Source organism: Saccostrea cucullata, unplaced genomic scaffold (assembly GCF_032062105.1).
Source record: "Saccostrea cucullata isolate Sc308-1 unplaced genomic scaffold, CSIRO_AGI_Scuc_v1 ctg28, whole genome shotgun sequence".
NCBI classification, from domain to species: Eukaryota; Metazoa; Mollusca; class Bivalvia; order Ostreida; family Ostreidae; genus Saccostrea; species Saccostrea cuccullata.
In genome coordinates, this window is record NW_026939565.1 from 328 (window position 1) to 27,886 (window position 27,559).

The following is a 27,559-nucleotide window of genomic DNA, read 5'->3' on the forward strand; positions in this document are numbered from 1 at the left end:
ACTTTATAAGAAGTCTGCAAATTTAGATCTGTGTTATGTTTTTTTTTTAAATCTTAATCTACGGGATACATGCTTATTTGTATCTGAAAAAGGGTAAATAAATTAATAAAGTACATGTAAGTTTATAATCGTTGTTGTGGTGAAACCTGAAAGATGAATTTCGCATGATATCAGTTGAGTGTGTTATATGCTTGCTGTGGTCAGAGCTAAAGAATTTGAAAGGTGTGATAAACATACGGTGCCCCTGGCCCACCGGCAGAGACCCAATATATTTTTTAAACAGGTGTGAACTCGGAACTGACCATAAGATTGTTTCAAATCACAAAAGAAATTCTTTCCGCGTAAACAGACTTTCAAGGTCACCTAGCGTCAGGGGAATTTGATTGGCAGGTGATGCACGATGATTTTGTGCGTTCAGCATATACAAAGAACGAATTGATTGCATTAAATGGGTTGAATATGAACAAAAGTTGTGGCAATTAAATAGAATTATAGAATGATTAATTGTGACCTCCAAAACTTAAATAAATCGAAAAATTAAAAAAGAAATTACTATGTTAGAAAGGGATTGTATGAGTCTCTCTCTCTCTCTCTCTCTCTCTCTCTCTGATTTGATTTGAACATATTTTATTATGTAAAATACATAATAGGATTGGGCAGCAGGCATAGCCTATTAAAGCCCTCTTCATATGTACAAGGTTAATTAATACACATATAGTAACAGGTTTATATATGACCAATAAGTTGTATACAGACACAAATTTAAATAGAACATAGGGGAAAGAAAGATACATGAGTAAAGATAGAAAAGGAAAAAAAAAAAACAACATATGAATACCGGTTTATAAATGTGGAAATGAATTGAATCGAAAAAATGAGAACTACAGCAATTTATAAACATACAATGAATGTGTATTTAACTTAAAACATAAACTGGAATAAGTATTACATTGTTACACTTCATTTATGAAACCTTTTGGTTTGTGATATATAATTGTGAACACAATCAAATAATTTCATATTTTTTGCATATGAAATACTACTATCACCAAATAATAAAAGATTAAGGGAAATAGGAATAGGATTTTGCAGGTCTATACTAGATATACAGTGAAAAAGAGTGTTTCTTTGCTCAACATAACATGGGCATTCAAAGAAAAAATGATATGCATTTTCTATATGAAAATCACAATTTTCACATTTTGAGCTATCACTTATATAATCTTTCTGTAAATCAGCATTTAAACTACTAGCATTATTTCTTAGTTGACAATGAATAATATTTTGACTACGATTTCCATGATTAAAAAGTTTATTGGGTGTTCTATAATGAGTCTTTTTAATAGCATTAATGAAAGAAGATAGTGTTGGTAAACTCCTAATATGGTACGGTAAACTATTCCATAATTTAATTGTAGAAGGGAAATAACTATTCATATATGATGTGGTCCTCGTCTGAGGAATAAGAAAAGTAAGACCGTCATTGTTTCTTAATGAATATGTGGTTTGGGGTGGAATACAAGGTCTTAGAAGATCTTGAAGGTACCGTGGTGCTAACCCATACACAATTTTGTAAAATAATATTAATTTATGTACTTTCCTTCTGTCAGACAATGTATTCCAACCCAATTCATCATATAAAAGTGATCTTGATGAGTTCACTCTCATTCCTGTAATAATTCTTGCAGCAGTAATTTGAACTTCTTCCAATAGAGATGACTCCTTTTCATTACAATTATCCCAAACAACATCACCATATTCTAAAACTGGTCTAATAAATGACATATATATTTTTATTAGCGCGTCTCGACAAAGGGAATGTTTTAACATTCGTAGAACATTTAACCGTTTACATGCTTTTTCATAAGTAATTTGTATGTGAGATTTCCAATTTGCATCACACTGAAAATTTAGTCCCAAATGTGTGTGATTTTCCGATGGCTCAATTAAGGGGCCATTTAAACCAAATTTAACATTGGGATGAGAAAACTGCTTTCTGGAAAAATTTACATTCACTGTTTTCTTGGGGTTAAAATCAACTTTCCATTGTTTTGACCACTGATCCAACTTTTCTAAATCATTTGTTAATGAGTTTGCAGCACTAACAATGTCATTATCAACAATAATGTAGAGTGAAGTATCATCAGCAAATAAGCGGACATTATTTGTTAAATTTGAAGAAATATCATTAATATATAATAAGAATAAGAAAGGACCTAGAACAGATCCTTGGGGGACACCTGCACTAATTGGTCTAAGAGTTGATGTATAACCATCAAGGACCACTCTTTGTCTTCTGTTTACTAAGTAGTTTTTGACCCAATTTAGGATTTGATCTGATATTCCAATTTCCTTTAATTTAAATATAATTCCTTCATGCCAGACCCTATCAAATGCTTTAGAAATATCACAAAACACAAACCGTACATCTCGGCCTTTATCAAGATTGGATATAATAGTATTATAGATTTCCACCAACTGATTACTGGTTGAGTCGCCAGTTTGAAAAGCAGACTGGAACTTATATAGTATATCGTTCTCAAGTATATAGTTGTGCAGATGCTTGACAATAATTTTTTCTAATAATTTGCAAACAACAGATGTTACTGATATTGGTCTATAGTTATTGACATCATCTGCATTTCCTTTATTTTTATAAACAGGAGTAACTTGGGCAATTTTCCAAATATTAGGAAGAGTTCCATTGTTTAGTGATATATTAAATAATTTTGTCAGTGGTTTGTAGATTGATTGTGCAGTAGATTTTAAAATTCGAGGTGAAACACCATCAGGACCTGATGGCTTACATGTATTGATGATTTGTAACTGGTCTAAGACTTCATTTTCTGTAATTCTAATTGTTTCCATATGATGTAAGGGGGGACCTGGTCCCTGGGGTGGTAAATCAGGCTCATCGTTAATGCAAGAGATATTTGTAAAGAATTTGTTTATAGCATTGGCCTTGTCTATGGGATGAAACAGTGTTTGGCCATCGACCTTAAGAGGAGGTGTTGGCTTATGTTTATTGTTTAGTTTGGATAATGATTTCACTATTCTCCACCATTTACCAGGTGGTATTGTTTTATTTATCTGCTCTGTAAGTTTTTTGTTATAATTTTGCCGAGAAATTCTAATTTCATCAATGACCTGATTTCGCAGGTATCTATACTTTTCCCAGTGAAGTGGATTTTTTGATTTGACAGCTTTACGATGGATTCGATTTCGTTTTCTCATCAATTTTCTAATTGTACTATTCATAAATACTTTGTCCTTTGGTCGAATTGTAATTGCTTTTTTAGGGATGTGTTTATCTATGCCTTTGGTTAATACTTTTGTAAAATTAGAGTACATTTCATCTACATCAGTAGTATTGAAAACTTCTGAATCCCAATTTATATTTTCTAAATCATTATTGAGGTTATTGTAATCAGCATTACTATAATCAAAAATTTCTCTCTTATATGCATATTGTTTGTGTATATTGAATTTCAGGTCCAGTCCAACAAGGGAATGTGAACTACAAAATGGGGCTGAAACAAATGTACTATCAACCAAAGTTGGATTGCTAGTAATTATAAGATCTATGCAAGTACCCTCAGTTTTTGTAAAATTGGTTGGACAATCGATTAAATTTGTTAAATTTAATTTTTGTAGCATTAGTTTGAAACTGCTACTTTGATTTGACAAAACATTAACATTAAAATCTCCTAGTAGGAATATTGGGAGATTACATTCAAGTGCCTTTTCCAAATTTGAGCTAAATAAGTCCCAATAGCTAGCTAGTGAAGATGGGGGCCTATAAAGTACAGCTAATAAAATTTTTTTGTTGCCATTATGTATTTCTGACCAAAGAATTTCTAATCCATCAATTAACAAATCCATTCGAAAATGGTAAGCTAATTGGTCCGAAATGTATATAGCAACACCACCGCCATGTCTATTTCTATCTTTTCGAATAGGTGGGTGAAATCCTTCTATTGAAATATTTTCATTACTTATGCTATTATCTAAATGCGTTTCACTAAGGGTAATAATATCATATGTTGATAACTCTGAAGTTATGATATCTAATTTTGGTAGTAGACTACAAACATTGTTATGGACTATACTTAAAGGTTTGCTACTATGGCTACTTTTAATAAAACTGGGGCCAGGATTGGTCTCTATGCACCCTAATATTAACAGTATATATATAATAATACGACGAAAATGTAGATTTAAACATACACAAAAATCTAACTGATAGTTTATCCATGACATCCTAAAAGTAGTTATAATCACCTTAATCATTTGTGTCAAAAATCATTATATTTGATTTGGATGGCATGGATTCACACATCGGATATGCTGTGTATAAAAGTAAAAATGAAACCGGTATGGTTGGAATAAGACAAAACGCATAAGAAATGAATACGAACTGAACAAAAAACATATATACAAAAAACACAAATTTGACTTGTAAACACAAGAGTATCAGTAAACTGAGTATGAAAACGTAAGAACACATTTACAAAAAGGTACAGTATGGGATTTGGTGTATTAAGCCATACAAAAATATAGTGTTTAGGTAAACATCTATTTATAGAAAAGTATTTACCCTAGTATGGGAAAAACCCTTACTAAAAATAATACATTTAAGATATTGCAGAATAGACTTCTGAAACTTATGAAAGATGGAGTCCAGTTATATCCAAGTGAGAAGAGAGGTATGTGTGACACAAAGTTGTCCTATATTTATTTGAACACTGCCGCAGCTGGAGTAGAGGTTTGAGGGCCGCGCATAATGTTGCCCTCTAATTTTTCGATGTCCGAATATCGCGTGATCGTCCATCTTTTCCTGCTATGGGTTTTCGCAATGATTTTTCCATCGTACGTCCACACTGACTCGACAAGTTGGTCTTTGAGCAGTTTTTTTGTGCTTATTAATTTCTCTCTCTCTCTCTCTGGTATTGCTTTTTATACACTTTACAAGAAAAGAAAAACTTATTAGTATAAAGAAAATCTTTTTAAAATAATTACTTACACCGAAAGGATTTTAAAAACATAACGTAGTGAACACTACTCTATGAAAATAATATTTGCTGTTACGTGAAATACGCTTTGAAATTATTGCATTAATTTCCTGTTTCTGCTGACGATTTTCGCATCCACATTCAGAATAATTCAAGATGAACAAAATAAATGTATTTTAATAAGGAATATACATAATAATGCTTTGATCGTACACTAGTATTGTAAATGTTAAAACCATGAACATTAATACAGCTCGGATTTTATACTACATACAGTGTATGTGACATGAATGCAACTCGACGCCATTTCGTCTTCCTTTGTTACATGAACGCATAAAATTAAATTATTCATTTAAAATAAAATTCATAATTTTGATTTTGTAACGTGAATGAATAGTTTTACTAAAATATAAATTTCTAGACACACAGTTAATTCAGATGAAAATCATTCAATTTTTTTTTTACCGATATCCAATCTCAATAATCATGCGTGCCCTTCAGAGTCCAATATCTGGGAAAATGAAAATTATTATTATACATACATAAACCCAAAGTTATAAATTGTCATAAAAATTTATTATTAAATTGTTATCAGAAACAAACGATTTTGTCTGTAATACTATTTACACGGTGCAGCTTGGAGGAGAATTTTCTGGACACGCAATGCGACACGGAGCGAAATTTATGGACACGGTGCGACACGGAGGACATTAGCTGAGATTTTTCTAGACACGGTGCGGCCCGGTGTGCCTACCTGTATATTTCAAATCCACACACACCGTGCTACACCGTGTACACGGTGTAACACAGAGCGTTTCACACGGTGCTTTTTCCACCGAGCGATGCGGAAAACTCGTGGCCTGTACTGTATAGTTTGAAACATCATTGATTGGACTTTGGTTTTCAAAGGATTTATTTGGTTACTTAGGAAACAAATTCATTATCCAGGCCCAATCAAATTTGGTCACTGGATGGGGATTTGCCCTGGCTGAGTTATGTACTTGTATTCCATACATCCTTCCATCTGGCCTCAGGATAAACATATGTATATGGAATGAAATACCCTTATTTTGTTCAATTCATAACTTTCTCATATATCTAGAGCCTAACTGTTATCTGTCTGTTTGTGAGTGATTTTAATTTTGATGGAGACTGGTATTCACCGGTACATGTAAAAAAATCAATTGTGTCATAAACTGCCCACCGTAATATGATAAGTGAAAATAGGTTATGAGCTATAAAAAAAATCTCTAACGCAAAGAGATTTTTCATTTGTAACTAATAAGGATGGATTATGATTTGGTAGTGGATGGCGCACCAACCAAAGTGACGTTAGATGAAGAAAAAATTACGTTTAAATCACATGACACCACCAGTTGTAAGTATGACTAAGAACTCATTATTTTCCTATTCAGCTATTAAAATGTTTCTTTAGCATGTCAGACTAATCTAACAGTATTTGTTATTTTAAATTCAAGCCAGATGTATTTATCTAAACTTATAGATCTATAAATATTTAAATTTACAATAAACTATTATGCACATATGGTAGGCAACGAGTGCAATAAGCAAATGGAAAAAAAAATCTGTAATCGTGTTATTAGCAAAAATAATATTAAGATGTGTTTGTGAAACACTGACGTCCCAGTATGACAGCTTATGGCTAGGTTTTAAGTTTATCAAATGCAAGTCAAACTCCAGAGGTCAAGGTCAAAATAGTTGTTACTTAAAGGAAAGTCTTAATTGGCACAAGGAACACATCTGTGAAATATGAACGCTCTATTTCTTACTGCTCCAAAGTTGTTGACAAGGATAAAGATTTATAAAAGTGGGTCAAACTCTTAAGGTAAAGGTGAAAAATATTTATACCCATTGAAAGGTCTTGTGGCAAGAAATACACAAGTGAAGTATTAAAGCCCTAGCACAAACAGTTCAAAAGTTATGGCCGAGGTTAAAGTTTGGATTTCTTTGCGTTAAAGTGAACCGTTGTTTGTTATCTCCATCCTTTTTATTCACAGGTGTATTCATTATAATTTTTAAATTTTTAAAAATATATTTATTTAATATTTACGAAAATATGAAAGAAAATGCGCCATATCAGATGATTGTATTCATTACTCATTTCCAGTCAGCTACCAGTTAAATGACGTCATTGGTTGTGATGAGATAGTGACGGGTTGGTTTAGCAAGACTGACGTAACCCGAATTTGGTTTATCGAACACGGTCCTTCAAACTATTTTCTGAAGAAGTGCAAGACAGTATGTGGGGACCAAAGAAAACGTTTCCAACAAGATTTAACAGAAAAGACAATAAAATGTAAGTTATCATGATGTCATATTGTACAAAATCATAATAATATTATGAATATGGTAAAAAAAAAAGCGAGATTTCGGTCGGACTTGTTGTGCCTTTAAAATCTATAGACACCTAAAATGGTATTTATATTATCAATTGAGGTGCATTCTCTGAAATTTTGGATAATTTATCGTGTCTAATAAAAATTCTCAGAAGGGTGGAGGTGGATGATGATGGCCCATCTATTCATCGGTCATCAGGCACCTGTGCCTTGTATCTTAATCATCATAAAAGCATTATACTACTACGCTAACGAATCAAGTATTGTTCCTTCTTAAGGGGGATGTACGGCCACCTTTAGTGCAGTGAGAGCAAAATGTAAACATTTCTTCAAATGGCTAAAATACATTATATTTTGATCAAATCTTAAGTCTTTTTGATAAAGATACAATAAATATGCATAACCGAATGCATGTTGTGCATATATAATCTATACTTTTGCAGAAAAATGCTTTTGATATGCTCCTTAGAACTGCGCAGCTACAGAATTCAGCAGAGCCTTAAAAAATCCAAAAAAATATGCAACCTGTGCATTAATGTTCTCTCTACAACCATTTGTTGAGAAAATGTCTAAATTTTGCACTTTTAAATGATAATTTCAAGTTCAAAACAAGGTACCATTGTCTTCAAAAAGGGTGTAAAGAACCATGAAAGTAGTTCATGGATAGCAGCACGTGGTCTATTTTTAGCACAGAATCTTGTTTTCCAGACCTCTTCTTAATATGGAGTGGCATAACAATCTTTAAATGTAGAAGAGAATTACAGTTGCAAAATATTTCAAATAATATGAACACTTTTAAAAGAGGAAAGGTGTTATAGTGTGGCTTGAAGTAATTTATTTAGTTTGAACATAATTTTTTTTTTCTATTTGCCCATATTTTCAAAATTACAATTGTACAAAGTAAAGAGAAAAAATAAACCTATAAACATCTTTAAAATGATGTTTGGTGGTCCTCCCAACTCAGGGAAAAATTATTGGGTCCGTATTTATAGGTGAGAAAAAAAAACTTAAAATTTAAACAGAATTGTTTACGGAAGAAAAAGAAAAAAAATATCGTGTAATGGAATGTTAAAAAAATGAATCGGGCCATTTCTAGGCAGTAAATCGGGAGAGAGGGCAACCAAATATTTTTATAACAAGTGGTATTATAAGGCTAGTACATGTTCCATCACATACTTAGTAATGCAATTTTTTTTAATCTTTGACACTATTTTGAAAAACAAACAAAGGATTTTCGGGGGAGGGGGGGGGGTTAGCACTCACTTTTTTGCGATGATAGACATAGCATATGCAATGGACCTTTCATTGCAAACATTGTGCTAGCTTCTAAATTTCATAGAAACAACTCATTATATTTTATCAAGCTTCAATGAGCGAGAGCTTACAACGTTGTCAACATAATGAGACATGATGCGTAAATTGTGTCCAAACATGACCCCATACAATGTGTGGGTCATTGCAAACATTATAGCTATTTATGTGAGGTGCCTGAAGGAAATCCTATAAATGCCTATTTTTTCTATCTAACTTATAAACAAAATAGACATATGTACCGACTTTCGAATGTAATACATGTAATTACAATCTATTTTTCATGCACTGCGTATTGTTTAACATTTTCAAATTAAATGCTAAGCATCCTCCTTGCAGTGCCCCATTTGAAAATAACTTCTATCGCCACAGAAAAAAGACCCACCGTAAACACATATGCTTAGGACATTTTTATCTTTTTTCTTGAGTTTTAAAGAAACCAACAAATTATCAAGACTTGTTCCATGAAAAATTAAATATAATCATGGTAATAAACGGATTTATCCACAGCAGATATATGCACATGCCAACCATGTGCTTAGTGGAATAATTTTAGCGAGGAATTTCGAGTTGTAAACAGAACAGTTTTTCCCGATTTGCTGGAGTGAGGTTAAAATCGCGTTTTTTCATTAATCAGACGATGCGATGCAACAAATAAAAGTAGTAAGTAATATAACCTAATGATTATTACTTAGTAATTTCTTGTCTTGGTGTTATTATGGTCGCATTTATTCTAAAATCATTGTTATTCGAATTCTGTGTGACAGAGGAATGTCGGACGAAATAAACACATGGCCTCAGGAAGACACCCATATGAAAAATCAAATTTTCAAGAATTATGGATAATGACAAGAAAAAAACGAAACAAATGGTTGTAGCCATATTATCAATGAATCAAACTAACTCCATTTTCAATGCATTTTTCATCTCATGAATGCTGTAGCTGCGCAGTTCTAACTTGATTAATTTTCTTGTAATTAAGACAAAATAAACTTAATTGTTCACTAATTTTGGTCTCTAACAGTAGATAATTAGTGCATTAGCACTTTGAGTAACTCTGGGCTAGTTTAGTAGAGTATTAAGCGCATTCTTGGTATTTCTTAGTTTACACCAGACTAGATCCAATATGGCTTGTACATCCCCCTTAATAAAAATGGTTGTTTTGACCCTTGTTTAAAATATATACGCATGTATTAAAGCAATATGATATATATTATGTGTGCGTATTTTATTCGCCCGTTCTTTTTTGTTAACTGTAGAAGACCTCATGTTTACAGACACCCCCTTCTCTTTTATTGTAATGAATGCACATTTCGCTTTTATGTTTTGGATTCTAAATAAAATGACCTTGACCTTTATATCACAAGCCACTTCTTCCATACAATATTTTTTTTGTATTTTACAGACACAAAACGCCCGAAACGTTTGTTGGTGTTGATTAACCCAATCGGTGGCAGTGGCTCAGCAAAGAAGTATTTCAGAGACATAGTGCAGCCAGTATTTAAACTTGCAGGAATATCCTTGGATGTAATTTGTAAGTCAAGACGTCAAGTCGATCACTTCTTCGAGGGTTGACCCAACAGTGATGTTTCTAAAAGAAAGATTCCTTATTTTGAAATTAAGTGCGAAGTGAGATTTGTGTATTTTCGTCATAACGTTGAAGATGCAAGCACTACATATACATGCATGTTCAGAAATCATATCATGTACTATAGTTTTATAGATTTATATTATAGTATTGATTGTGAAGTTATAATATGGAAACTGATAATGATGTCATAAACTAATGAAACGTCTCAGATCTTGAGCAATCCGTTAAGTACTGATTACAACTGAATTTCTTTCCTTTTCAGTTACTGAACATGCGGGACATATGATTGATATTGCGAAAACTTATGACTTTTCCAATACCAGTGGGTAATATACATAAAGGAAATCATCTTTCATGGTAGAAAAGGTTTAAAATATTTCAGTTTGGGCCATCTGAAAGAGAAAAAACTACAGATTTTTATAAGAGTTATCTGTTTTATTTAATAAATCCAGTAGTCTCTAGCTAAAAAAAATATTGTATATTTAAGGAATCACTGTCTAGTTAGTATACTATATTAATATAAATGTAAGGCTAAATAGTGACAATCTAGAAAATCCGCGTAATTTTCTACCCGCGGATTAAACAGAAATTGAGATTCCGCGGAATTATGACCCCGTGGAAAAAAGTACATCTACAGCAGTATGCCAAGGCATCAACAATAGTGGGAAACATGGGATAATTTGCATAATTTGCGAAGCCCGTTATGCATAAATTATCCCATGTTTCCCACTATTGTTGATGTCCCTTGCATACTATACTAACTAGACAGTGATTCCTTATATTTCCATTTCATTGTGAAATAAATTTGTAGATTTAGACTTTAAAAATGCTGATATAGATTTAAATTGCACAATGATTCCCATCCCAATTTCAATAGTCCTCGCCCACTGACGTCAAACACAACGGCAGCCACACGAGATTTTCATGCATATTTGGCCTCCTTAGCGTCAGACTCAGAGACAGATACGCACGAGATTTGCATGAATATTAGACCTCCTTAGCTCCTGACCTATTGACCTGCCTAATTTACATTCCGGTAGAATTATCAAGAAATTAACTCCTCTAACTTTCAAAGCGTTATCATAGAGAGAACAACAAAGTTCGGAAAAAGCTATTTTTAACGTTAAGGTCATAGTCAAGGTCACAAGTACCAAATATGAAATCTCAATCTCTCATGGTTCAAACGTTATAGTAAGGGTTCAAAAAAGCTATTTTTAGCATATAGGTCACATTCAAGGTCAGAAGGTCATTCATCATTATATCATTGGAAAGAGCTTAATTAGTAGAGTATGGATACCAAATATGAAGTCTCCATCTTTCATGGTTCAAAAGCTATGAAGAAGGTAAAAGTTTGCAGAAAAAAGCTATTTTTAGCATATACGCCACAGTTAAGGTCACAAGGTCATTGACCTTGGTGTCTTTTGAAAGACCTTAATTAGTGAAGTATGCATACCAAATATGAAGTCTCTATCTTTCATGGTTCAAAAGTTATGGTGAAGGTTAAAGTTCGAGACAAACAAACAAACAGACAGACAGACAGGACAAAAACAATATACGCCCTGGATCTATCGATCCGGGCACATAAAAATTAGAAATGGAAATATTAAAAAAATGACTCTAGGGTAGCACTCCTTGGAGGAGACGGGTCGTATCATGAAGTGGTCAACGTGTTGATGAGAAGGAGACAAGAGGAACAAGGCGTGGATATCAACGATCAAAATGCAACGCTGTCTCCCGTGGACATTCCTATAACATTGATACCAACGGGTAACCGTCTTTAGCTAATCGCTGACTTTACTGGCAACAGTATGTTTACTCTATAAGGATAAATTTATATTTGTCTCATTTCAGGAACTGGATGTGGGTTAACAGAATACAATACAGGGTGTAAAGATATTTTGACTTCTTGTCTTCATGTAATAAAAGGTAAGATTTTTAAAAAAGCTGATTATTCGATTTCGTGAGAAAAAAATCTTTCTTGCAAGGTGATACTTTTCTTGATAACCAAATGCTCCACAAATAGCCATCTATAAAGTTGCTTTATTTGTAAATATATAGACATTATAATTAACCAAATGAATTGATAATGTATACTTCTAGGAAGGACTGTTCCGTGTCATTTACTGGCTCTATACAGCAGTGGTAAACTCCTGGGATTTGGCGGAACAGGATGTTCATACGGATTCATGACAGATAACCTGTACTACTCCGATAGAATGTTCCGCTGGCTCGGACGAATCCGCTACTTTGGTACATATATAAACAACCAACACTCTTGAATATTATTATTATTTTGATTTTTTATGAATACTCTAAAATGTAAACGTTTTTGGTTTTTGCGTTATTGAAAATTTCCCTGTTGTAGTTGTGCCAATTTGGCTGTTCCTTTTCAAATCTCAGAAGAATCGACCATTCGATGCCAAGGTCATGTGTTACGCATCGTAGGTATACTTAATTCTATAATGTGTGAAGGGGGGGGGGGGTTCCAATGACAGTATAGGCATCCAATAAAATTTACAATGCCATAGAGTCATTTATTGTTTTTTTTTTCTTTATGATCACTCTAAAATGTATCCAATCGTTCATCCCGTTTTTTTTCCCACATATCAGAGTCACAGAGCGACTTAACAGTGAAAACAACAAGACAGAGATCTTTGTCGAAGATAAAAAGCTATTGGGACATCACTCTTATACTTCTGATACAGGTAAAACCTTTACTAAAGCAGGCTTAACTGAAATTTTCATGACACCAGTAAAAAATTCGAGCCACCGATAATTTTTGAATGAATATCTCTTTACAGTGACCTTCAAGCGGAAGTTGTGGAACCTGATGGTCTTTAACATTAATGCCATGATAGATGGCAAAGTCGTGTTCGATGTCCCCGGAATGTATGTTCCAAAACCCGACACGTGTACCTCCTTCTTTTTCTACGGCGATGTATCGGCTCGTGCCATGTTCAGATTTCTTAAAAATATAGTTACCCGGGCACCTATGGTAAGACTGAAATGGTTTGCTTGCTAATTTGACGAGCAAGTAAGGCAAAAAAGCTCTTTAATAAGTGAATACATGTACTTGAAATACATGTTTAGCATTTAATTTTTTAATTATGTAGAAAAATTAGCAAAAATGCATTATAAATATATAAACCCTTTAAAACTGTGTTTCAAAGGATGTAACAAATAATGAACTGGAGGCAATAAATATCCAAGGGCTAAAGACGGAAGTGACAGACAGTTGTGACAGGCAGGAACGGGAAATGACGTTGCTAAAGCGACTCGTTCAACTGGATGGTGAAATGTATCAGCTGGATTCTCCATCGTTTCAGTTATGGTTCGGATATAACAATCTCTTTTAAAGCTCATTAATTGAAACCCATTATTTTGCCATAATTTCATTCTAGCTTTTATTTGTAATGCTTTTTTTTGTTTCAGGCACAAACTGAACGTTTTGCAGTTCTTTTCAAGTTATCGGTGAACAGTAAAGAAAGAAGAAATCCCATCATTTTTGTTTTTGGAATAAATGTACCTCAAAATCAAAGAATCTTTGATGTTTTCTTATTTATTACAAGGAACACCTGGCATTTCCTAAAACTATGTATACATTAAAATCTATGTTCAATATAATAAATTAAAAATGGTTGCTTTGAGTTTCATTATACATGTATATTATCTATTACTGCTCCTTTCTAAATGTATGAACAGTTTTAAATGTACACACAGTCTTGACTTCCATTTAGCCATGTTTTCTTTCCAAGTTGGAGAGATTTTAGAGTTTCTAATAATAGGAACAATATCCAGTAGGATAAGGTTCCAAACAATTTCATTTTTTTTAATTTGGAAATATTTAAAATAATTTATATCATTCATTTTGTTAAAACCCCTTAATTCTATATTTTTAAAAGTCTTGTGCTTTAAATTTCTTTTCAGAGTTTAATTTTATAAAATATTGAAAAGAAAACTAACAAAGTCTACATAATTTTTAATCAAATTTACAAAAAATAGACGAAAGAAAAACTGAAACAGTATATTCTTGAGAATAGCTGGTTGGATTTCTTACAATATCTGAAATGTTTTTGTGTCAGCACATACTGCCACACAGGACCTCGCTTTATACGGTCTCATCCAAAGGACCGGTCTCCACACGTCACACAGTGGGATTCGAACCCTAGATATAAGGATCAACTCCTTACTTCGCGACCCTAGAACAGACGCTCAAACCACTGCGCCACGCGTGCGACATGCAGATATCACACAGAAAACAAATAGAAATGGAAACATTCAACTATCAATTGCATGGGTGTTCATTTCTCCCGTTATTTTTGGTCTAAGAGAGTGCTCTGATTATGATCAATATATAAATTGGCTACTGACAAATAAAATAATCTTACCAGTATTTCAACAATCTCAGCATATTGAGTAAATTCTTCAACCGTTATTATGATCTTGTTAGTAAAAACAAACTATCTAAGATCGTATTTTGTCAGAAATTACATGAACTTTATGTTTTATTAATTGTTTAAAATTATTATTGTCTTCACCTATTTTATATAGATTAGATGATCATGACGTAAATATTTTAGAAGTCCCATACACGCAGCAGTACTGTAATGAATGATGTCTATTGAGATCATCATGTGGACTTATTTCTGACTTTATACACTAGCAAAACTCTTTGAATTAAAGATGGTGTATAATTTGGTTGTGGATGGTTCTGAGGCTACCGTGACTCTTTCTGGAGATAGAATAACGTTTAAATCAAGTGGCATAACAGACCGTAAGTCTAACGCAAATGTATCCATCCTTACTCCAATAACTAATTTTATTTACAGATCTTTGTATCGATGTATATAATATCCTTGTAAAACATGACTTCTAGCATAAATTTGAAATAAAAACATATACTTCTCTGCATCTAACATGTTATACTAATGTAAAAACATATATGGTTAACCATGTGCGACAAATTACAGATCTGTAATTTGTCATAACCCACGTATTATCTGATATAAACAATATGTGTTTTTGAAACACTGATGACCCCGTTTGGCAGCTCTAATCGAGGGTTGAAGATTCTAAAATACAAGTCAAAATCAAAGGTCAAAGAGAAAAGGTTAAAATTGTTGATACCAAAGGAAGTTCGTGTCACAGGGAATACACATGTAAAGTATGAACGCCATAGTACTAACGGTTTAAAAGTTATGTACAAGCTTAAATATATTTTGGATATTTTTGGTTAAAGGTCAAACTCCAATGTCAAGGTCACTAGGTCATATTTGGTGGTATCCCAAAAAAGGTTTTGTCAAAAGCAATACACCTGTAACATATTAAAGACATAGCTCCGCCCACTGGAAAGTTATGGCAAGGTTATAATTTTTGCGGACAGACAGATAGGACGAAAACTATATACACCCGAATCTTCGATTAAGGGCATAAAAATTCAAAGGATACTCTCACCCAGTATATTGTGGTTTGTTCATTAAACATTGATGCTTGTTTTTCTATTTTTCAGTCAGTTACCAGTTAGATGATGTCATAGGATGTGATGAGGTACTGATTGGGTGGTTTTACAAGACAGAAGTAACGCAAGTGTGGCTTATCGAACATGCTCCTTCAAACTTGCTGCTAAAAAAGTGCAAAATTATTTCTGGAGACCAAAGAAAACAATTTCAACACGATCTGACAGAAAAAATAACATGCAGTAAGAAACTTTTTTCCCATAAACTCCAAAAAAAGCTCTGAAATTAAGGTGATAAAATTGTTTTAAGATTCAAAATTTAGATATTTTGCTGAGTATACAAGTACTTGGTACCCCAGTAATAATGTGATTTGATACACAAGAGCATTTGAAGACATCATTCTTCAGGTTTTTGGTCGACACAATGACCTTATCATTAAATACAACGTATCCTTGTGTTAAAATTTAATGCTGACTGGCGTTTTTCATTCTAATTGATAGTCCATTTGAAACACAATACATAACACAATTACTTAGTAAAACTTTTGAGTAGAAAGTCGCAGGTTTCTCAGATGAGACCATGTGCCTCGATAGGCGTTAGTACAGTAAAGATTCCTCCTTGTTAAATGGTTTTGATTGCCAAAATAAAAGGGACAAATTTGAAGTCTGTCACCGGTATATATAGTGAAGTCCTGGTACAAGTGATTTTTTTTAAATTTAGGCGGAAAACCTCATACAATAGATGAAAAGATGACGATACCGAATAGTGATTATCAATCACTGAATCAACTTTTAATGTCCTTGTAGGTACAAAACGTCCCAAAAGAGTATTGGTGATGATTAACCCTAAAGGTGGAAATGGTACAGCAAAGAAGGACTTCATGGATATCGTACAGCCGGTTTTGAGACTCTCGGGAATATCTATGGATATAATTTGTGAATATAATCCTTTTTAAAGTAGAAATTGATCATGGCAAAAACTTTGGACATTATGTTTTAGTAAACTTGATGCATTTTTCTCATTATTTCAGTTACTGAGCGGCCTGGACATATGACGGATGTTGCAAAAACCTATGATTTTTGTAATACTGATGGGTAATGATTCAATTATATATATGTATTTTCAATATACATAAAGAAACTTAATTTACAAATGTATTTAACATAATTATGCCGTTTGGTTTAGTTGATGTTTGATATTTCTATTCTTTATTATCAATAAATTGCTCTATATATTGACCTTAGAATAGTTCTACTTGGAGGAGATGGGTCGTATCATGAAGTGGTCAACGTGTTGATGAGAAGGAGACAAGAGGAACAAGGCTTGGACGTCAACGATCAAAATGCAGCGTTGTCCCCTTTGAACATTCCCATAGCCATGATACCAACAGGTATCATGGTATTTGTTTTCCTTAAATGATCACAATATCGCTTACTCTGTTAACCAGCTTCTAAATTGTTCTTGTCATTTTAGGTACTGCTTGTGGGGTGACAGAATGTAACACTGGAACCACTGATGTCCTTACGGCTGTTCTTCACGTTATCAAAGGTAGGTTTCAGCATATGAACAGCAGTTTATTCATGAAAGGACAGTCCCAAACTTGATGTTATACTATGAAATATATATATAAACCAAATGAAAAGGGGCTTGCTTTCTGTGGTCTGTTAGATATTGATATAATTTTGAGAATATGTTAATAATGTACGCACAGGTAGGACAGTTTCCTCTCACCTGCTAGCACTCTACAGTAATAACAAACTCCTAGGATTCGGCGGGACAGACTGTGGTTATGGAGTCTTGACAGATCTCTTGTACTACTCCGACAGAAAGTTCCGCTGGCTTGGGCGATCCCGATACTTCTGTATGTTAAAACAACACTATCTCATTTTATATATTTCATTTTTTGGAATATAGTTGTATTCTTATTTTAATTATCATCTCAAGTGATCTTTCAATGGTTGGAAGTTGTATTTTTAGTTGTTCCAATATGGATGTTTTTATTCAAATCTCAGACGAATCGAAAGTTTGAAGCCAGTGTCACCTATTACACATCGTAAGTAGCTTATGGTGGTTAGAATCTTTGAAAGTCTACATTTTCTAATTTCTATGGTCGTTTTATGACCTTATTAAGTTATTATCAAAGATGATCTATCGTTTGATAGGAGATTCCCCATTCGAATTCGTATTTTATTAAATTTATTAATCACTGACCTACATTGTATTTAAAAAAAACATTGTTCATACATCAACTTCCTAATAGGTTGTAGTGTATGATAAAACCTGATGCATTAGAGTGAAGCTCTATTTTTTGAAACATGTTTATTTCTGATATGTATTTGTTTTTTTTTGTTTGTTTATCAAAGTTTAAGTTATGTATTTTACAAATCAGAGTCAATGAGCGAAAAAACAGTAACAACGGTGGGCGGGAGGTCTTTGTTGGAGACAAGAGACTATCAGGATATAGTTCTTATACCTCTGATACAGGTAAAACGTATTCCTTAAGAGTTCGTAATTATAGCGTAAGGATTTTGAGTTCCCTTGTTTTGACGATTTTAAAATCATTTCCATTAACTTTTCACGTAAGATGAAAAAGAAGAATTTAGTTCTTCTGTAATTTTGTAAGTATTTATTTGTTATAGGCGAATAGTGCATAATAAAAAAAAAACATCTCAGTTTCTGAAGGACAGTGTTTTTAAACATCACCTTGTCTTAGAAAGAAACTACTTTTAACACTGATCTTCTATTGCAGTGACCTTCAATCGCACACTTTGGAACATAATGACCGTAAATGGTAACTTCATCTCTGGTAATCAAGTCGTGTTCGATGTTCCCAGAGCATTTGTACCCAAACCCACCACGTGCTCTTCCTTTCTATTTTATGGCGATCCTTCTGCTGGGGTCATGAACAAATTCTTCAAACATATTGGTGACAGAACTCCTATGGTAAGACGGAAAATACTGATGTTCAAGCTTAAAACATAAGTTCAAATTATGTCATAAATAGTCCAGATATTGAGATAAACAAGATAACACTCACTTCAATATACATAATGATTTTCTTCGAATGAACCCCAACATGAAGAGAAAAATATCAAAGGCATTATTCAAATATCGTTTCTTTAAAAGGAATTTTCAGACAAGGAGTTGGAGGTTGTGAATGCCCGAGGGTTCACGGTGGAACTAAGGGACAGTCTGGATAGCAAGGACCCGGAAATGGCGACGTTAAAGCGACTTATACATCTAGACGGGGAGATATATCAACTTGAATCCCCTTCATTCCAGTTGTGGTATCGATAGACGATAGATTGATTTCTTTTAAAATAAATTAAGGAATAAGCGTTTGAACACATAAAAAAAACTATACACCAAAAAGTTATTTTTAATTAATCGAGTGTTAAAAATCTTTAGTTTATCTTCCATGGAATTTATGATGGCAAGAAATGTCCTTCTAATGTAAAATTTTAGCATTACGTTTAATTTAAAAAACGTTGATGAATGAATGATGTATACGAGTATGCCAAAATAAAAGTTTTAAATTCTAAAAAGATAAAATGGAAAACCTTATTATTAAATCTCAGAAATTGTTTTTTTTTTTTTTCTTTTTTTTTTTCAGAAATTCAGTTTACTATTACCCTGAATTACAATGTGTTTATGATTTTATTTTTCCTGTTTATATTTTTTTTCAGGTACAAATTGGACGTTGTACAGATCTTTTCGAGTTATCTGTAGAATAATCATCTTTGGGAAGATTTTATACTTGCACGACAGACACTCGAAAAAGTTAATGCAACAATAAAAGCATGATTTGTAATATGCATCCTAAGCTTAGAACTGCATGTTTGCAAATATGATTTAGGTAGGACCTATTTTCAAAAGATGGGTGATCAATCATTTCGCAAAAGAAATCTAACTTGTAATTTTAATCTTTATTTGTATATCATTGTTTGCAAACGATGTGATTTTCAGTATAATTTTAAGATTGTATGTATATTAAATGTACATTTTATTTGAGAATAAAGCTGTGTTGAAGGATTTTGACTTTTATTAAAATAAAAAAAAATGTTGCATCTGTACATGTTCATCTGCAATCTTATCATCAGTTATCCTTTGCAGTCAGAATAAAATGACTAAAAACCCATGTATTCAAAGACTTCTTTATTATAACAATTTTATATCAGAGCCCATGGGAAACCTTAGGGTATAACATGCAATCATTCAGAAATTTTCATCAAATATATACATGTACTCCCTACCTGGTAATTGTCAAGTGCGTGAAAACCCGTCCATTAATAGACAAGGAAATACATGCAATGTCTTAAGCATATATGATCTATGTTTCATTTTTTGCAGATAACAGAAATCAATATATAACCACTTCAAAACTGGTCATCCATTTGAAGCATTTCTTTGAAATAAAATGCATATCAAGAGTTGCAATGAGAAAAAGTATGAGCACCTGATACTTCTGTAAAAAAAAAAGATAATGATATTTATTTCATAATTGCATTTTTATGTATAAAAAAATGAGAAAATCAATAATAAAGACACAGTGAGGCATATGTATTTGAGATGTCACAAACAGACAGCTGTACTTTGAAGAATGATGTCAATTTAGGACATGCATTGGGCTTGGTCAAGTTGTTGCTTTTTTCCTGATTTCATACGTTTTGCAAAAAAATCCTTGTGAATGATGGGATACGACTTGATTGTGGATGGTTTGCAGACGAAAGTGACTGTATACGACGATAAGTTAACGTTTGAATCAAGTGGCAAAACAGAGAGTGAGTTTATTTGTTGTGTATACATATTTTAACCCTTTTTTGAGAGGTCGTTTTGGCATAAAAAATGAATTATAAGATATTTTACTCTTTTAATGGTGTTGCATATAGTTATGAGTTGGATAAGGTAAGAATGTTTTCTTAACTCGGTAACTGTGTTATGTAAACACGGGTATGGAGACCAAACTGTGTCATAAAACCACAGTCAAGAAATACATTTTGAAATTTTGTAAGAATTCTGAGGAGTACCTATGGTATGATGTGATTTTCTTAATTTTTTTCTGATTTCATGTCAGATATAGTCTTCTTTTTATAAAATTGAATTTCTCGTATGAAAGTTAACAAGAGGCCCAGGGGCCACATTGCTCACCTGAGCAAATCAGCTAGGAAAAAGCACAAATAAGATCAGAACTGAAAAGTTTACTGCAAGGGGGGGGGGGGGGGGGGGTTGAATTTAATACTACCTGAGAATGCCTTCATATTAATACAGCATATAACCTTGACGTTCTTGATAAAAAGATTTTTTTAAACATTTCCTTCCTATATATAACTTCATAAAAATTTGAATATAATTCCCCATTGTTTCCCTCCCTACCCCAAAGGGCCATGAAATGAATGAATTTAAATCAGGATTTGAACAAACTTAATTCTACACTACCCAAAAATGCTTCAATATAAATACTAGTATCACTAATCATGGCTTTGCTATTCTTGAGAAAAAGAGTTTAAATATGTATTTTAGTGTAAAACTTGGATCTCCCATTGTGACCCCACTCTATCCCTGTGGGTTATAATTTGAACAAACTATAATCTAAATTACCTGAGAATGATTCCATATAAATATCACTAATGATGGCTTTGAAGTACTTGAGAAGACGATTTTTAAAGATTTCCCTATCTAGTCCTATGTAAAACTTTGATCTGCAATTTTGGCCCCATCCTACCCCTGGGGGTCATGACTTGATCAAGCTTGAATCTATACTACCTTGAGGATGATTTCACATGAGTTTCATCTTTCCTGGCCCAGTGGTTCTTGAGAAGAAAATTTTTAAAGATTTTTCCTATATATTCCTATGTAAAACTTTGATTGGCCATTGTGGCCCCACCCTACCCCCGGGGGTCATGATTTGAACAAATTTGAATCTACACTACTTGAGGATGCTTCCACATGAGTTTCATCTTTCCTGGCCCAGTGGTTCTTGAGAAGAATATTTTTAAAAGATGCCATTAATTTTTCATTAATTCATAATTATCTCCCCTTGGAAGAGGGCATGGCCCTTCATTTGAACAAACTTGAATGCCCTTCACCTAAGGATAGTTTGTGGCAAGATTGGTTGAAATTGGCCCAGTGGTTCTTGCGGAGAAGATGAAAATGTGAAAAGTTTACGACGACGACGACGCCGACAACAACGACTACAACGACGACAGACAACGGACAAATTTTGATCAGAAAAGCTCACTTGAGCCTTCGGCTCAGGTGAGCTAAAAATGTTAGAGTAAAAATCTCTGAAATAATACTCTCCGGTTAAAATACATAAAACAGAACTGGTATATATTACTGACTTGCAGTATTATATTATACAGATTCACTAAGCCTTGTCTAATTAGGCTTTAAATAACATAAAATGGTAAAAATACAACGACGGCTTCATTTTTTTTTTCGATGAAGACTTCTATAGTTGCATTTACAATCTTGATCATGATTGTTATCGATATTATTGAAAAAAAGTTTTATAAGAATAAGAAAGTTCAACTTTAATCACCATGTACCAGAAAATTAAAGAAAGATTTGTTAAGGTATTAGATGTATAATGAAAGGATTTTGCATAACTTTCAATAATTTCAAATTATAGTTAAAAACGCATGTCTAGATAACGATAATAGTGAAATGAACCAAACTTACAAAACTGATAACATGTAAGGAGACAGTCATTTTGCACATTAACAGTTTTTGAAGTCTTAGAGTTATCTGCCCTTGGTGAAAGTAGTAAAATTTTCATTTCTCACAATTTCTGCGGTAAATAATTCTTTTTATTTCATAATTTAATAAAGAGGGAGCTTATGCGTAATTCCACGAAGAGATTTGTTTGAAATTCAAATTACTTTTAACAATATCTTATAAAAACATGTGCTGCCGAAAGACTTCAATGTAAAATTCAAGGTGCAATTAATTGGACAATAATCAAAATTTTGTAAATTCCTTTGGTGGAGCATTTTTATTTGATAACATCTTCATTATGCTACCATGATTAAAAATAACACACCATTCATTTATTAGGTACAAAATATGGACGTTATACATTGAATATCTTAAATAAAGTTTATATTTTTACTTTTAACCTTTCCGTTCATGCATCAGCTATGAGATATTTTTGTGAAAGAAATTTTGGTTTGTGCCCCAACTGGATTCAATTTTCATTCATTATCAGAATGAAAGAATTCTGATAAGTTAGTGCATCAATTAATGATAAATAAATGAAATTTAAACAAAGAACAACTATCCTTAAAAGAAGATATAATCTCCGAAGTATAAAGAGTAAGTGGTTGATGTGTGCTGTTTGTTACTTCCAGTCAGTTACCAGTTAAATGACGTCATCGGTTGTGATGAAGCAGTAAAGGGATGGTTTACCAAAACCGAGTTTACTCGAGTATGGCTGATCGAAAACGGTGCTTCAAATACGCTGCTGAAAAAATGCAAAATAATAACTGGGGATCAAAGAAAAGATTTTCAACAAGATTTGACAAAAAGAATAGCAAATGGTATATTATCATATGTTGTCTTAGCATTTCTTGATTCTTAATTATTGCTTACCTAAACTACATGTATAGAATAAAGTACAATTATTTTATTTCAAATTTTGCAGGAACAAAACGTCCCAAGAAAGTTTTGATTATGATAAACCCTATTGGCGGCAATGGCACAGCCAGAAAGGATTTCAGGAAAATTGTGGAACCAGTTTTTAAACTTTCGGGAATATCAATGGATATACTATGTAAATATAGTCCATTTTTGGACAAAATTCTAACAAATGAAGCATTTTTCAATTGTTTAATTGCATGTACATGTATCTTCTAATCCATTTCAGTTTCTGAACGTGCAGGACATATGATAGATGTGGCAAAAACCTACGACATTTCTAAAATTGATGGGTAATGCTTTATATTTGTTAACTTGAATGTTGCTCGTAAATTGAAATTTCTATAGGACAAGTTCATTTTCTACGAATTTTTACCAGAATAGTTCTCCTCGGAGGAGACGGGTCATATCATGAAGTGGTCAACGTGTTGATGAGAAGGAGACAAGAGGAACAAGGCGTGGATATCAACGATCAAAATGCTCAGCTGTCCCCTTTGACCATTCCCATAGCCATGATACCAACTGGTAAATTTGTTATCTATCATATATATATGTTCTGCATTTTCAGAGTAGAATGACGCCATAAGTAATAAGGTTTGAAAAATAATGATTGGACCATTATTTACCCTCAGGAACTGGTTGTGGGGTGACGGAAAATAACACTGGCTGCAAAGACGTCCTTACCGCTGCTCTTCATGTTGTTAAAGGTAAAGTACATTGGACATAGTACATACTTTTATTTTTAAAATGAGCAAAATTCTTCAATGTTGTAAAATTATTGTATGTTGTGTAACATTCATCGAAACTCTGGTGAGATTCAATTCTATTTTAGGTAGCCTAGTTTACTTTTTGAAAAGATGTTTGAATTCTTTGAAAATGATAAGCTTTTCTTTATTAGGAAGAACTGTGTCGTCGCACCTGCTAGCTCTGTACAACAATGGTAAACTCCTCGGATTCGGGGGAACGGCGTGTACTTACGGAGTATTGACAGATCTACTGTACTACTCCGACAGGAAGTTTCGATGGCTCGGGCGATCGCGATATTTTAGTAAGATGAAGGAAAATTCAAAAAATATATTCATCATCATGTTATCACAGAGTTTTCTGGAGCAAGTACTCATGCCATTTTGTTTTGTTGAATTTATAGTTGTTCCCATGTGGATGTTCCTTTTCAAATCTCAAACAAATCGCGTTTTCACAGCCAAGGTCACCTATTTTACATCGTAAGTTTGTTATATTAAGATTTATTGAATTAATCATTATTTGTTTAAAGGGGAAGTGGATACATCGTTACATGTATTCCAAGAATTTTTTAGTGTAATTGAAAATATGCATGCGAATATATCCATAAAATTTGAATTGATTTATGCGATGACTTTCTGAAAAAATTATCCTGCGTTTTTCGGCATGTAACAGAGTTACTGAAAGACGCAATAGTGACAGCAATGAGACGGAGATCTTGGTTGAAGACAAAAAGCTTTCAGGATACAGTTCTTATACTTCTGATACAGGTAAATATAAAGGTTTCTTGTAAAACGTTTCCGTGTAAAACTTTCATATATGTAATTTGGCATTCTTAGATTAAAACTAGTATACATGAATGAATAAAATTTACTAAGGTACTACATGTAGTAACTGTAAAAATATTCCTACAGTGATCTTCGACCGGAAGTTGTGGAACATGATGACCTTGAATGGTAACGTCATCTTTGACGGTCAGGTGATTTTTGACGTCCCTAGAATGTTTGTACCTAAACCCACCACGCTTTCCACATTTCATTTTTATGATGAATTTTCTGCTGGGGTTATGTTCCGGTTTTTCAAACACGTTGCTAGGAGGACACCGATGGTAAGATGGGTGTTGAGGGTGAGGTTTTTAAAAAAAAATATTCTCAGAAAAATCTTCAGTGGCTAAAAAATTTTGATATCATTGGACAATGAAATAATGTTTTAGTTATAGCCAACTTTTGTACAAGACTTGGTATGATTGCTTTCTTTCAAAGTTGAATTGATGAATGTTTTTCAAACATCATTCTGTTGGTCTGTTAAACTGTTTTGACTTCTATTCAATAGAAAATACGATCAAATTATAAATAAATATTTTTAAAACAGTAAGAGGACTTTAATAAATCAAAGTGATAAAATAAGGAATTAAACATATAGCTTAGAATTTTTTGTATCAAAATCATCCCAAACCCTGTACCACTGATCTAGGGTGAGGCAACAACAGAGTGTTAAAACTTGACTTGGAAAAGCAGTAAGGAAGAAAGGATGAACAAATAGTACAATTTAAACCATACCAGTAATGCTATGTAGTTGTCGAAATAATTTTTCATTAAAGACATTTTATTTTGAAAAATTGACCAATATTAAAATAGATCTAATTAATGTTTTAAAGGAAGTCTCGAACAGTGATTTGGAGGCATTAAATGTCCGAGGATTCACGGTTGAAATGAAGGACAGTTTTGAGAACGAAGATCCGGAACTGACATTATTGAGGCGGCTTATTCAATTGGATGGGGAGATGTATGAGCTGGAATCTCCATCATTTCAATTATGGTAGGAAAAATGGATGCAAATTCAGCTACATTTATAAACAACTTCATAGCATGTTAAATACATTGATCACCAAACATTTCCTGAACACGTTTGTACACTTTTTTTACGAGAGTCGGGAAAAATGGATTAAATGAAACCACCGGTCGGTATATTTTTCATCAAGATTCAGAAACTTTGAAAAGAAATTGTTTATATGAAAAAACAAACAAACAAATACAAAGATTCTTACAAAAGAAATGAAACAAGTGTATGTAGATAATAATGATGGGAACATTTTGATCATCGAAAACTTTAATTTCGATTATTTCCGGGATGTGATCTTTTTTCCCATTCTCGTGAAGTTTTTTTTTCTTTTTTATTTTCAGGTACAAGCTAGACGTTGTACAGATCTTCTCCAGTTATCTTTGAATCACTAAGATACACAACCTTATCAAGATGTGATTGTTGTATGCCTTAATATTAATTTCAAATTTTTGAACATATCAAGGACTTTTTTTGTACACGCAAAAATAAGCTTGACTATATTTTCAGTTGATAATCTAAGATAATAAATTAATAATGTAAAAGATTTGAAGATAACGAAAAGTGATCGCTCTTTGAAAATTCTTCAAAAAAAAATTATAAGTGGAGGGCACAAAACAAGGAGCCCTGGAAATTTCAAAGGTGTGATCAGGTGCGTGTCTCTAATAACCTTGAATTACTAGTGCAATTTACAAATAAAAATAAAGCAATCAAATCCTTTACTTCAGTTTATAAATCATAAACTATTTATTTACGCAAACTACACAAGTATGTTCAACTGATTTTTTGTATATTTGAGTTGCCTGAGCTAGTTATTTTATGGTGCTTTCTTTTTTTCCTTGCCACAGTCTTTGTATTTCATAAAACTGTATTTTATGTTGTAATATAAGTTGTATATTTTTTTAATGGCATAATTACCTCCCATTTACATGTATATGCTATTTAAAAATACAGTGTATGTTATGAATAATAAATAAATATATATTTCATTTTTTATTGTTTGCTGGACATGTAAATCACCAGGGCAAATTAGTATGTTTTGCTGAACCCTAATGTAATAACTTGATCAACCCAATTGCAATTAATAAATTATATCAAATATGAAGATAACAAAAAAGAATCAGGCTAAATAATTAAGTTATTTAATAATATTTCCATTTCTAAATTTTTTCTATATGATAACCCTTTGAAAGTAAGCGGAGTTGATTTCCTGATAATTCTGCCGGAATGTAAATTAGGCAGGTCGATAGGTCAGGAGCTATGGAGGCCTAGTATGCATGAAAATCTCGTGCGCATCTGTCTCTGAGTCTGACGCTAAGGAGGCTAAATATGCATGAAAATTCCATGCGGCTGCTGTTGTGTTCGGAGAGGCCTACTAAAATTGGGATGGGAATCCTCGTGTAATTTAAATCTATGTCTGCATTTTTAAAGTCTAAATCAACAATTTTATTTCACAATGAAATGGAAATATAAGGAATCACTGTCTAGTTTTGAGAGTATGCCAGGGACATCAACAATAGTGGGAAACATGGGATAATTTTAGCATAACGGGCTTCGCCCGTTATGCAAATTATCCCATGCAGTGATTCCTTAATTATACAATACAAGTCATGGTCA

The 27,559-nt window shown here is 32.9% G+C and overlaps 2 protein-coding genes across 5 annotated transcripts; both read left to right on the forward strand.

Moving 5' to 3' along the window:
* The first annotated feature begins 6,216 nt into the window (after positions 1-6,216).
* LOC134253266 (uncharacterized) lies at positions 6,217-26,889 on the forward strand. 4 transcript variants are annotated; one of them, XM_062735782.1, is made up of 12 exons: positions 6,217-6,390; positions 7,141-7,329; positions 10,086-10,214; positions 10,534-10,597; positions 11,893-12,038; positions 12,123-12,197; positions 12,372-12,521; positions 12,637-12,712; positions 12,882-12,976; positions 13,073-13,266; positions 13,442-13,602; positions 26,287-26,889. In XM_062735782.1, the coding sequence occupies exons 1-12, from the start codon at positions 6,300-6,302 to the stop codon at positions 26,327-26,329; spliced, it is 1,413 nt and encodes a 470-aa protein (XP_062591766.1). In that variant the 5' UTR covers positions 6,217-6,299; the 3' UTR covers positions 26,330-26,889. The 4 variants fall into 4 exon arrangements, with proteins under 4 accessions (XP_062591766.1, XP_062591765.1, XP_062591767.1 ...); XM_062735781.1 differs by lacking the exon at positions 26,287-26,889 and adding an exon at positions 13,704-13,874; XM_062735780.1 differs by lacking the exons at positions 6,217-6,390; positions 7,141-7,329; positions 10,086-10,214; ... (6 more) ...; positions 13,073-13,266; positions 13,442-13,602 and adding exons at positions 20,305-20,508; positions 23,077-23,265; positions 23,370-23,498; ... (6 more) ...; positions 25,018-25,211; positions 25,761-25,921 and having other exon boundaries at positions 26,287-26,881.
* Positions 14,917-19,622, forward strand: LOC134253267 (uncharacterized). The gene is made up of 12 exons (XM_062735784.1): positions 14,917-15,045; positions 15,781-15,969; positions 16,534-16,662; positions 16,758-16,821; positions 16,972-17,117; positions 17,201-17,275; positions 17,439-17,588; positions 17,705-17,780; positions 18,117-18,211; positions 18,477-18,670; positions 18,854-19,014; positions 19,414-19,622. Exons 1-12 carry the CDS (start codon positions 14,955-14,957, stop codon positions 19,454-19,456), a joined length of 1,413 nt encoding a protein of 470 aa, XP_062591768.1. The 5' UTR covers positions 14,917-14,954; the 3' UTR covers positions 19,457-19,622.
* Positions 26,890-27,559: the final 670 nt, after the last annotated feature.